This window comes from Sapajus apella, unplaced genomic scaffold, assembly GCF_009761245.1.
Source record: "Sapajus apella isolate SASKATOON/1434 unplaced genomic scaffold, GSC_monkey_1.0 scaffold206, whole genome shotgun sequence".
NCBI classification, from domain to species: domain Eukaryota; kingdom Metazoa; phylum Chordata; class Mammalia; order Primates; family Cebidae; genus Sapajus; species Sapajus apella.
This window is the reverse complement of record NW_022437146.1, coordinates 707,172-720,665: the sequence shown is the minus strand read 5'-3', so window position 1 is coordinate 720,665 and position 13,494 is coordinate 707,172. Positions and strand designations below refer to the sequence as shown.

The following is a 13,494-nucleotide window of genomic DNA, read 5'->3' as shown; positions in this document are numbered from 1 at the left end:
CGATCTCGGCTCACCGCAACCTCCGCCTCCTGGGTTCAGGCAATTCTCCTGCCTCAGCCTCCTGAGTAGCTGGGATTACAGGCACGCGCCACCAGGCCCAGCTAATTTTTTGTATTTTTAGTAGAGACGGGGTTTCACCATGTTGACCAGGATGGTCTCGATCTCTTGACCTCGTGATCCACCCGCCTCGGCCTCCCAAAGTGCTGGGATTATAGGCTTGAGCCACCGCGCCCGGCCCACATTGTCTTATATACCAATAAGTTTGGAACACCATTAAGTGAGCTGTGTATGTATACTTCCGGTAAGAATGCATGTTCATTCTCTTTTTCTTTGAAGGAATCTGAAACTTCCCAGCCCTTCAGAATATTGCATGACACTACATCATGAGCGACAGTAAATGTGACAGTCAGTTTTACAGTGTGCAAGTGGCAGACTCAACTTTCACCGTCCTAAAACGTTACCAGCAGCTGAAATCAATTGGCTCTGGGGCCCAAGGGATTGTTTGGTAAGTATGGTCTGTTTTAATAGCGTGGATTGAGTTTCTGCTGTAATAAAAAGTAAAACTAAAGCGTCAGAATTTAGAAACATTGATGATTAAAAAAAAAAATTCTTTGTTATAGGTTTATGAGCTAAATTGAATCAACTGCTTGTTCTAGTTCTTTGTAGTCAGGCTATAGGGTACAAACCCATATTCTTAGAATGCTGCAGGAATTTAAATAGGTAGCAAGTTTTCTTTTTTGTTTCTTTTTTCTTTCATTTTTTTAATTTCTCCTGTCATTATGAAATCAAAGTAATAGGGTTGACAGTGAGTTGTAACAGAAAATTGAGTTTTATTCATTTCTTCATCATGGCCACCTTTTCCCCCTCCCCCTTTTATTCCCAATCACTCCTGTTCATTTCTAGGCGCCATCATTGCAGTGCCTTGCCATTCATTGGCAGGATGAGGCCAGTCAGTGTCATTGTCACTCCATGGATTAACCAGGAAGGGATGCTGTGTGAGGGGTTGGGCTGGCCGTCTCTTCCTTGGTGTCTCACTTCAACTGTGTGTCCAGCCCAGGACGTCAGAATCATTAGTCTGACCCTGAACCTTAGTCTCTTGCATGGTAAGACGGTCAGCTGCTACGGCGTCACGGGCCAGCTCAAGGTAAAGCTCTTCACCTGTTTCCTAGACTGCAGTTATTAGCACTTCCCACACTTTTTACCCCTTATTTTTCTGAGCAGAACATTTTTCTTTCTTTTTCTTTTTTTATTTTTGGTCAATGAAAACAAGATTACCTTTGTGCCTAAAGAAACTGTGATGAAGTTAAACATCTAATGTTTACAGCTAGTAGACAGGGGATTTGAAATAAAAGAAAACTCTTTTGGATGGTCTGGTAGAGAAGTTAATGTTTACTTATAGAGTTGTTGGGTTTGGAGAATCTTTATCAATGATTTCTAACTGATCCTCTGTTGCAGAGACCTATGATAAGGGAAACAGTTCAGCCCAGGGGGTTGAAGGCCCTGGGAACTAAGAGGAAATTGCAGTCCAGAGTTTCTTTGAGAAACTAAGGAGGTAGAAGGGGTTGTTTGGAAGGAATGCCCAGCTTGCATCTACAGTAGTGGTGATCTTAACTTCCCAATGACACATGCTGTATTGGTACTTAAATCCAGTGTGCTGGAAGAAGTTTTAAAGTCAATGGATGATGGTTCAAATTAGGAAACTTTGATGGTAATGGAAAGTTGTAAACAATGAAACATTCTTTTGATTCATAATCAGTCTCCTATTTGGAATTAGATGATAATTTGACACAGATAATTTGGTGTGTGCACTCGAGAGAGAGAGAGAGAAAAAGGAGAGAAGGAGCAAGAAGGGAGAAATATCAGAGGTCTTAGAGAGTTGTTTGTGGCTGTGGACAGGTAACCATTTTAAATATGTGCTTCATTTATCCCAGCTGACATACCATTCACTTGCTTTTGAAGGTTGGTAGTAATGTGAATAGTGTATGTTATAGAATCACCATGAGCTCCACCGTAACCCTCCCTGCATCAGTGGTGCAATGAAGGACTAAGAAGGCTCACTTGCTTCTCCCATCTCACAGGGTGTTAGTGGTAGGCCTGGGACCAGAACAAGATGTGGGCCTTTGGGACCTTATTACCTGTACCATGGAGAGACTTGTTGAAAACTTTGAACCACTGATACTTTGATACGACAAGGACTCTGACCTAACCTCTGTTTAGAATCTTAGTAATAATGAACAAATACTCACTAAACACCTATTTAACAATTTTCAGTTATTATATTTATTTCTATAAGACAACTGTTATATTGAAGAACAGTTTCAATTTTTATAGCTATAACTTACTTTCAGTTTTATGGTATCCTCCTATCTTATGTTCTAATAGGGAAAGTAAACACTTTGTAAGTGATTTTAGCTTCCTTTCCCCCTTTCTCTTTTCTCTCCATCCTTCACGAGGCTATGAGGCACAAAGTAGAATTGGGAAATAATCTAGTTATGGCACATTCTCATTTCAAAAAAGAAAAAAAATCTTGCTTTTCCTAAAATAAGCTCAACAATACATTAGCTAACACTTTGACAAGAGAAGTTGGATTTTCTATCATATTCCATATTAAAACATTGCCATTATATAGTTAATTGATTTGATGATCTGAAACTTCCTTTTGCCTATTATATTTGAAAATCATCTGTCAGTGATTTTTTGGGGTGTAGCATGCAGAATAATGGCCCCACCTGAGAGGTCCACATCCTAATCCTTGGAATTTGCATGTTTCTTTACATGGCAAAAGGAATTTAGCAGGTGTGATTAAATTAATGGTCTTGAGATGGGAGTTTTATCCTGGGTTTAGCTGGGTGGGTTCTTCTTACAAAAAGGAGACAGGAGGGTCATAGTCAAACATGTAATGACAGAGCAGAGTTTGGAGTGATGTGGGGCCGCAGCCAAGCAATACAAGAAGTCCCCCTCCAGCTGAGAGAGGCAGGGAGCAGATTCCTCCCAGAGCCTGCAGAAGAAACCACGCAGCCCTGCTTACCTCTTGACCCATAAGATGCATTTTGGACTTCTGACCTCTAGAACTGTAAGATAGTAAATTTGTGTTGCTTTAAAGCAGTAAATTTGTGCTTATTTGTTACAGTAGCAATAGGAAACTAATTCACAAGCACATGTATTTTTACATTTTTGAGAAATAAAATATAGCAACAGTATATGGTTTATACAACTAGTTAATCTTCTATTTAAATTAGAGCTTTATGAAGAACAGATAGGGCCTGTGACTTGTACAGGATTAAATGGAAGAATTGGAACCAGAAGAAAATATTCTGGCTCCTAATTTTGAATTATTTTTACAGATGTCTTTGCTTTTTTGATTTTTTGTTTTTGTTTTTGTTCCTTTAAAAATGTTAGTAAAATTTATTAGGAAATAAGTTTAAAATAAATTTCTTTTTTTTTTTTTTTTTGAGATGGAACCTTGCTGTGTCACCAGGCTGAAGTGCAGTGGCATCATCTTGGCTCACTGCAACCTCCACCTCCTAGGTTCAAGCAAGGCCACTGCCTCAGCCTCCCGAGTAGCTGGGACTACAGGTGCATGCCACCACACAGGGCTAATTTTTTTGTATTTTAGTAGAGACAGGGTTTCACCATGTTGGCCAGGATGGGCTCGATTTCCTGACCTCGTGATCTGCCCACCTCGGCCTCCCAAAGTGCCAGGATTACAGGCATGAGCCACTATGCCTGGCCTAAAATAAATTTTAAAAGAAAATTTTTTAGTATTCATAAATATCAACTATGTTATAGTAAAATTAAATAATCAAGGTTTTGAAGCTTTAGTGGGGAAAACGTGTATACAGTTCTTTCATACATATATGCAGTTTTTCCTTTTCCTTCAAAAATCTCAAGTTGTTTGGACAAAATGGTAAAGATTATTTGTTTTATGAAACCATTCCATGAAATGTTTAACCTTTAAAAAGTGTTTAAGTCTGGCAGTACTTAGAAGTAACAGTTACAGCCTTAACATGAAATAATTGGTATAGCTTATTCCTTTTTGTTTCCTCAAGTTCTATACAACCATGAGTACTGGCTAGTTCTTAATATTGTTTTATTTTCTATTAATATAAATAAATAAAAACATAACAATGTTCACAACAAAATTTCTGTGATAAAGGAGACATATGGTATGAGGCATAGGATGGCTGTGATTCAGGAGACTTGAGTTCTGAGTCCAGCCCTATTCCTCATAGCAAGAGTTCTTTGTGACCAGGGCAAATCAGTTTCTTTATGGGTCTTAATATTTTCATCTGTAAAATGAGTGGCTTGGAACTTCTCATTTAGCATGATGACTCAGACACCTATACAAAGATAACAAGAGCGCAGTAATTGGTGGAAGACAGTTTTAACAACTTTATGAAATATAGAAAGCTCGAATCTTGTGAAATATAGAAAGTAGCTTGAATCTTGTGATACAGATAAAACAGCAGATAGTGTGAGAATATGTAGCTGGAGTATTTGTGTAAGGAAGAGAACCTAGCTATAGTAAAACTCTAAAGAGGCTGTGGGCATAGAGATGACAATAAAGAAAAAGAGAATGAAATGAGTGGCTAAAACTAGAGCTGTTAATTAAAAGTGTGCGTATGAAACAACTGTACCAGTTTTCTCCCAACATTCCCATGCTCGTATTTGCCCCTAGAGAGCCAGTAAGTTAGTGAAGAGTTATTAGGTCAAGATCTAGGGAAGCACAAAAACCTAGTGTGGGGAGCTTCAGCATATGGGGCTGTCTTTCCTTTGGGAGCATTTGAAAATTCTGGAGGGGGCTGCTGAGAGACTGAGTTTGGATTGCTTTGTGGCTAGGAGACAGGGATTAGGGTTCAGGGCCTTCTAATAGTGCTTAGTGAATTTCTTTGGCCTTGTATTGGGATCAAGAAAAGGCTGCTTCCTAGAAGTAAAGGTAACTCAGAGATTGGCCCTTATATAGGCACTGCCACTCAGCTTCAGATTATCATCTCATTTGCTGAACTCGTATGGAGGTAAACAAAAATTGCTAGTGCCCCCAGATACCTAGTAGAAATAAATTTAAATTCTTTGTGGAGGAAGACAACATATTAGATAAAATTATTTCTAGATAGCAAACAGTTTTACAAGTGCAAGGCCCAGTACACAATCAAAAATAACTAGGCACACAAGGAGATAGGACAATATGAATAAAATCCTGCAGAAACAACAGACAAAAGAAACATATCCATAGGAGGAGATAGAGATATAGGCATTATTAGATCCACATTTCTAAATAGCAAGGTGATGAAGGCAAGATGAAAAGTTTGGGTGGAGAAATGAAAACTTTTTTTTAAAGGACTAAATAGAAATTCTAGAATTAAAAACTATAGTAATTGAATTGTGAATTTAATGTGTTTAACAGCATACTAGATATAACTGAAGAGAGAATTAGTGACCTGGAAGATAGATTGGCAAAAAATATCCAGAATGAAAGCTGCAGAGACAAAAGTAGTAGAACCATAAGAGAGGTATTCTATTGTTGCATAATGCATTAACACAAACTTAGTTGTTTAAAACAACACCCATTGGTTATTTCATAGTTCTGTAGTTGAGAAACTGGGTGGGTTTGCCTGGGTTCTTTGCTCAGCATCTCACAAAGCTGAAGTCAAGATTTCGACTGGGCTGGACTCGCCTTGGCTCATAGATGGAGGTTCTGGAAGGAGTCTGCTTCCAAGCTCATTCAGATTGTTGGCAGAGTCTAGTTTCTTATAGCTCTAGGTCTGTGGTTCCCAATCTCTTGATCTCTTTCAGCAAGGGGCTACTGTCTGCTCCTAGAGGCTGCCTGTTTTCCTTCTCAAGTGACCCCCTCCATCTTAAAGGCAGAAATGGCATGCCCAGTCTTTCCTGTGACTCACGTCTCCCTGACTTCCTATTCTTTCTATGAGCCAGAGCAAACTCTGCCTTTAAAGGGCTCTCGTGTTAAGATTAGGCCCACCTGGATAAACTGCCTTTTGTTAAATTAATGAGTATGTTTAGCCCCTTTGCAAGATACAGGGTCAATATACATACCCCTCTCCCCAAAATTGCATATTTATGTACTAGCAGCATATAGAAAATGAAAATTTGAAAAGGATACCATTTAAAATAGGATAAAAACTTTTAAATTATCATATCTAGGGGGAAAAATTGAACAATGTGAAAGACTTGTATACAAAAAGCTAAAAAAAAATTGGAAGAAATAAAGAAAACTGAAATCGTGACGGGATATCTGATTTTCATGATTTAGAATATTTAATACCCTGAAGTTCAATTTTCAGACTTGTCTAGAGTGATTGCAAGCAAATCTCAACAGTCTTAAAAAACAAGTAAGTGAACAAACTGATTCTAAAATTTATATGTAAAAATAAAAACCCTAGAATGGTGAAGACACCCATTAAGAAGAAGGGAGGAGGACTCCCTCTGCCAGATAGGAAGACTTACTGGAAAACTGGTGATCAAGATGGTGTTGTGTGGTGCCAGGAGAAACAGTGGCCTGAAGGAACAATGTCTTGATTTTCAACTTCTAGACACACCCTAAAGAAGAAACTCAGAAGGCTTAGTTATAAATATATGACAAATGGAGGAGAAAGGGATGGAATAGTCTCATTTCCCATATGCAGGAGTTAAGACATTCCCTTCACAGTTGATAAAGCATGAAGATTAGGCATATTACTTAAAGAGGTAACCAAGGGAAAACCCAAAAAGCAGAACAAAAAAAAAAAATAGGTATTGAGGATTTTGAGGAAGTGGCTAACTACTGTTTTCATAATGGTTAGTAAATAGATCATTTGTAAAGTTGATAAATGAAGACATATTGATAAAAATATATTCTTTAAGTGACCACAATAACCAAGAGCAGGAATAATTGAAGGTAGTTGCTCATGGAGCTGGAGCTAGAAGTGGGGAAGCTTATCCCAACTCAGATGCTTAGACGTGGTCCATTTGGCTCATTTTAGCCAAAAACTTTTTTCAAATGACAAATAAAAATTGTATGTATTTATCATGTCCAGCATATTGTTCTGAAATATGTATACATTATAGACTAGCTAAATTGAGCTAATTAACATATGCATTACCTCATACTTTTTAAAAATTTGTGACAAGAACACTTAAAATATACTCTCAGCAATTTTAAAAAATATAATACATTGTTATTAACATATTGCACAGTAGACCTCCTGACCTTGTTCCTCCTATCTAACTGAAATTTTGGACAAAAACTTTTGAGACCAAAAAAGTGTATCTGTTTTCAAATTTTATTTTTTTTCTTTTGAGACTTTGGGCAGCAGGGTCTCACTCTGTCACCCAGGTTGTCACCTATCACTGCTCACTGCAGTCTTGACCCCTAGTCTCAAGCAATCCTCCCACCTCAGTCCCCTGAGTAACTGGGACTACAGGCATGCGCCACCACGCTTGGCTAATCTTTGTGTTTTTTGTAGAGACCAGGTTTTACTATATTGCCCAGGCTGGTCTCTAACACCTGGGCTCAAGAGATCTGCCTACCTCGGCCTCCCAAAGTGCTGGGATTATAGGCATGAGCCACCACACCTGGCCTGTTTTCAAATTCTTGAGTCTGAGAAGTATATAAATACATATGTGGGTACACTTATATTAATGACTTGTTTCACAAATGGATGTATCCTCATCATTTTATAATTTGTTAAATTGGCACAATTTACATATGAGCGTGTGGATTTACATACATATATAGACATACACATAACGTGAACTGAATTAAAGTAAGATCGCTTCTTAACCAAATGCTACAGCATTCAACTTTCAACTTCAAAGTAGATTGAAGTACAAGATTTTTGGTAAAAAGCATTAATAGAAGAGAATAAATGTAAACAATGTTATAAACTCAATAGAATAAAGAAGTAGAAACAGTATTTAAATCAGTACTTAGGTTCTCAGGTGGCCTTTAGTAGCTGTTAACCCTGATGAGTAGCCCAGAGGTAATAACACACATGTTACTATTTAGTACCAGTTTAAAACCTAAGAATGTGCAGTCAGGCTACTTGATTTTTCATGTCTGTTTTCTGGAGGAAAATGAACACAGTATTAACAGGAAACTTGAGATGCTGGAAACACAGCCTTTAAATTTTATTCTTACTATAGTAGTAGGAGGAGATATTTCCAAAAGGACTTTATATAGCAGTTGCTTACATTAGAGATTTTGTATCTTGGGCATTTACCATGAACTGAAATGTTGAGTCTGTCCCGCAGACCCTGGCCAGCAGATGAAATGAGTTTTCAGACACAGGTATGCAGTGTAAGAGCAGCTAGGTGACTGCCTGGCTCTGGTGGCCAGACAGCAACCCCAGAAGCTGCAGCTGCTTTCTTTTATTCGGTGCAGGCACAATGCGAAAGGCCTGGAGCAAACACAGTCTGTAGGTAATTAACATTTATTGTTCTCCTGGTGAGGGGATGTTCAAAGGTTAGGTCCTGGACAACTTCGAACAAACAAGCCTGATCAAGATAACTTCCCCTTTACTCACTTGCACATACTTACACCTCGCCCTCTGCCTCAGGGTTAGAGAACAACTGCCTTCAGTTATTCTCCCCTGGGGCTCCGCAAAACCTTCCAACCTTTCAGAAAGTTTGTCGTCCTTTCCCTATGGTTTTTCCCACCACTGTGACTAAGCCCCATACACTGAAATTTTGGCTTGTTTTCATTTTAGATGCTGTTGTCTGAGAAAATTTAGATTTATTGTATTCTTCTTATGAACTCAACCATTTCCTCTATTGTGATATTCCAAAATATACTTACATTTTAAGATGGGATACCAGTGACTTTTTTTTCCAACTTCTTGTCATGTTTAAACTGAAGATTTCATTTCTTGACTGGTTTTGTGCACTCTATATTAAATTGCCTGGTTTTGAATGTAATCTAAACTCTGAAAACTTGGTGTATGAAGGATTGTTGAACCCCATCTTAACTGTCACTGAAATGTGTCTCTGTAAAGGAGTTAGTCCATCCTGCATTCTCAGCCAACTCACTCTGCTCTTCATATGTGCAAGTACTTTGAATGAAAATAAGCAGATTTTTCTTGTTACTCATTAAAAAGATAATATATTCAGTGTACATTTTGGCATTGCTGTATTATCCAAAACCATTCTAATGGATTGTGTATTATGTTTCCTGATTCTAGTGCTGCATTTGATACAGTTCTTGGGATAAATGTTGCAGTCAAGAAACTAAGCCGTCCTTTTCAGAATCAAACTCATGCAAAGAGAGCTTATCGTGAACTTGTCCTCTTAAAATGTGTCAATCACAAAAATGTAAGTTATGTATATATTTTGTCTGTGTACTTTCATATTGTCAATAATGTGATAATCTTCAGGGTGTTCTGGAGATACATTGAGTTCAGACCCAGGATGAACTAAGGGTAAAAGTGGCTATTAACATATTATTTTTTATTGATAAAACTCTTAATAAACATTGAGGAAATTAAAGCTAGAAAGAGACATCATTATGGTACATAGGAATTTAGATTGCTCAACTAAAGTAGGGGTATCAATTGATATTCTGTTTCTATAAAATAGGAACAGTATTGACCTATCAGATTGAGAAACAACTAAATATTTTGTGGAAAGATGTTCTATAAGTAGCCTTTTACCTTGTATGTAACATCTCAGTCTCAAATACATATTATTAGATGATGTTACATTTAGAGTAGCTATTGCTCCAAAGAAATCAAAGAACACTAAATTTTAAGGAGAAATAATGTTTCTAGAAAGTGAAGATTGTGCTCAGTCAAGCACATTGAAGCACATTGTATGTTCTACTAGTGGTAACTGAGCATTACCTTGATAACCTTGCAATGTTATACAATTATAAAATGTTAAATCTGGAAGGAGCTTTGGGTTTTTTTGTTTTGTTTTGTTTTGTTTGTTTTTTTTAGACAGGGTCTCATTCTGTTACCTAGGCTGTGATTCTCCCACCTAAGCCTCCCAAGTAGCTGAGATTATAGGCATATGCCGCCATGCTTGGCTAATTTTTAAATTTTTTTGTAAAGGTGGGGTCTTACCCTGTTGCCCAGGCTGGTCTTAAACTCCTGAGCTTCCTTGTTTTGAGCCTGTGCCTTGAGTTTGAGTTGGTTTTAATTTATTTCTCTAATGCATGCTTTATTTTACTTATCTATTTAAATTTTTTTCAGATTACAAAAAATATATATTATTTTTGAAAATTCAAACAATATATTAAAAAAGCAAAAACTCCTGAATACCACCACCCACACATTACTAGCATTAACAATTTGGTGAGCATTCTTATGCATATGTGTTGTACAAGTACATAAACAAGATTAATTGTGTTGTTCTTCATCCTGCTTTTCTCTTCACGCAACATTGATAGACCTCATATACTTTAGTGAACATAGATATAAGCCAGTTTTTAAATGACTGCCTGGCGCAGATGCATAATAATTTATTTAAGAGACTGCCAGCCTCCTGTTATTGGATAGATTGTTTTGTTTCTCACTATTATAAGCAGTGCTGCAATGAACATTCTTATTCCCGAATTTTTGCACACTTGTCCAGGTGAATTTCTTGGCCAACATTGCTGGGTCAGAGTATGCACACTTCTGGTTTAATATATACTGACAAATTGATCTCCAGGAAGACTGTTAGTTTGATATTTTCATTAAGAGTATCTGAGAACCTGGGCATGTTGACTTCCATATGTAATCCCAGCTACTTGTGGGGCTGAGGCAGGAAGGTCACTTGAAGCCAGGAGTTTAAGGCACACCTAGGCAACAAAGCAAGATCCCATCTCTTAAAAAAAAAGTACTGGCCGGGCGTGGTGGCTCACTCCTGTAATCCCAGCAGTTTGGGAGGCCGAGGTGGGTGGATCACCTGAGTTTAGCAGTTTGAGAACAGCCTGGCCAAAGTAGTGAAACCCCGTCTCTACTAAAAATACAAAAATTAGCTGGGCATGGTGGCAGGCGCCTGTAATCCCAGGTACTTGGGAAGCTGAGGTGGAAGAATCGCTTGAACCTGGGAGGTGGGGGTTTCCGGGGACCGGGGAGGCGCCATTGCACCCCAGCCTGGGCGTTAAGAGCGAAATTTCATCTCAAAAAAAAAAAAAAAAAATGATATCTGAGAATGTCTTTTACTTCAGAATCCCCCAGCACTACATACTGATTTGTTTTTGTTTTGTTTTACTTTTGCCAATTTGATAGATGATAAATGATATTTTATTTTTATTTGTGAGGTTTTCATTTTTTATTTTTGTAATTAAATTTTTATGGCCTTTGTCCATTTTTCTTTTGGACTTCTGGTCTCTTCGGCATTTGTAGGAGGGTTTTTTAAAATATTAAAACTATTGCTCTTTACTTTTTTTTTCCATTTGACATTATTTATGTTGTTGACCTACTGATTTTTTATCACCTATTTTTTTTTTTGTTTGTTTGTTTGTTTGAGATGGAGTCTTACTCTGTTACCCAGGTTGGAGTGCAGTAGGGCAATCTCAACTCACTGCAACCTCCGCCTCCTGGGTTCACACAATTCTCCTGCCTCAGCCTCCCAAGTAGCTGGGACTACAGGCGTGTGCCACCATGCCCAGCTACTTTTTTGTATTTTTATTAGAGATGGGGTTTCACCGTGTTAGCCAGGATGGTCTTGATCTCCTGACCTCGTGATCGAGGTCTCTCTCACCTGCCTCTGCCTCCCAAAGTGCTGGGATTACAGGCATGAGCCACTGTGCCTGGCCTTTTTGTTTGTTTTAATGCTATCAGATCTCTTAGGTTTCCTGTCATGTTTAGAAACGGTTTTTCTACACCAGGATTATATAAATGTTTATCTATATTCTGATGTTTTATCATTTCATGTTTTCGATTTAAAGCTTTGTTCCATTTTGAGTTTATCTTGGTATAAAGATTGAAATATGGATGCAGTTTTATTTTTGTCCTTAACTAACCAATTACCCCAATCCTATATACTGGATAATTCATCTTTCTCTCAGTCGTCTGAAATAACTGAGGTTATATGTTTGATGCCTAAGCCGTTGCACTCGCTGTTTACATCATGGGGCCCGTGACCACACTGCTATAAAGAAATACCTGAGACTGGGTAATTTATGAAGGAAAGAGGTTTAATTGACTCATAGTTTTGCATGGCTGGGAAGACCTCAGGAAACTTAATCATGGCAGAAGACAAAAGGGAGGCAGACACCTTCTTCACAAGGCGTTGGGAGAGAGAAAAGTAAGGAGCAAAGTGGGAAGTGCTCCTTATAAAACCATCAGATCTCGTGAGAACTCATTCACTATCACAAGAACAGCATGGGGGAAACTGTCCCCAGGATCCAGTCACCTCCCACCAGGTCTTTCCCTAGACATGTAGGGATTATGGGGATTACCATTCAAGATGAGATTTGGATGGGGACACCCAAACCATGTCAGGGTGCCAGGATGGAGGCCTGTAGCAGGATCAGCTCTTTAACCCTCTTTAAGTAAAAATATGATGCCATGAGGCCTTTCACTTTATCACACCAAAAATATGAGCTGCTAACTTCATATTTCAAAACTTTTTAGAAATTTTTACATAGTATTTAAGTTTTCACAGTTAGCACACTCTTTTATTTAGTGTTTTTTAACCCATAACTTCTACTTTTTTATGTTCAAAAATACATTATGTGTTTAAATTCTGTAATAGTTAAGTTACTAGGGACACATAAAAGTGATTCGATTAAAAGTACATCTTTCCTTTAATTGATGTTTAACTTTTTAAAATGCTATGTAATTGGTAAAAGCAGTAATCATAATTACTGAATTCTGCTGTGATTTTTTTCCCCAGTTTTAGTACATTACAATATTAAACCTAATTTTTGTAATCAAGTAGTCATCTGACGTATTGAAGTATAATTAATTTTCTCTTTTCAGATAATTAGTTTGTTAAATGTGTTTACACCACAAAAAACTCTAGAAGAATTTCAAGATGTGTAAGTATCATTTTTATTCAGTAATGCACTGTACATCAAAGAATGAACATCTAGAAAAGACAGTAACTGCTTTTTATACTTAGGAAATGTAGGTGGCAATACATTTTTGTGACATAATAGATAACTTTCTCTGTTGCAGAAAAATATTTAGAAAATTTGATGGTAATATTGAGTTATTTGTGCCTCATTGGTTATCATCTTCAAAACTGATAAAGGATGACCAGAAAGAATTCTTCAGAGCAGACAAGGATCACTAATGTCACTGCTGTGTTTTGCTGAATTATAAAATGTTTTTCTCAAGTCCCTCATAGCCAGGATTTTAGGGTTCAGGTGTTTGTGAGTGTTATTTGAAATGATGAAGTCACTAATTTTATTTAAGATTCTGTATTTGGGTCAGGAGCAGTGGTTCATGCTTGTAATCCCAGCACTTTGGGAGGCCAAGGCAGGCAGATCACTTGAGGTTGGGACCAGTCTGGCCAACGTGGTGAAACCCTATTTCTACTAAAAATACAAAATTTAACCAAGTCTGGTGG

The 13,494-nt window shown here is 37.7% G+C and overlaps 1 protein-coding gene across 8 annotated transcripts in view; it reads left to right on the top strand.

Annotated features, from left to right (window-relative positions):
- MAPK9 (mitogen-activated protein kinase 9) overlaps positions 1–13,494 on the top strand; it is a 67,738-nt gene that overhangs the window by 28,281 nt on the left and 25,963 nt on the right. For 6 of the 8 annotated variants that reach the window (XM_032270258.1, XM_032270259.1, XM_032270265.1 and 3 more), the window contains exons 2-4: positions 337–505; positions 9,174–9,303; positions 12,903–12,961. In XM_032270258.1, coding sequence (XP_032126149.1) covers positions 384–505; positions 9,174–9,303; positions 12,903–12,961 — 311 coding nt within the window. In that variant the 5' untranslated portion in view covers positions 337–383. Of the gene's footprint in view, positions 1–336; positions 506–903; positions 1,145–9,173; positions 9,304–12,902; positions 12,962–13,494 lie in introns of all 8 variants that reach the window. The other 2 variants (XM_032270263.1, XM_032270261.1) reach the window with 1 other exon arrangement.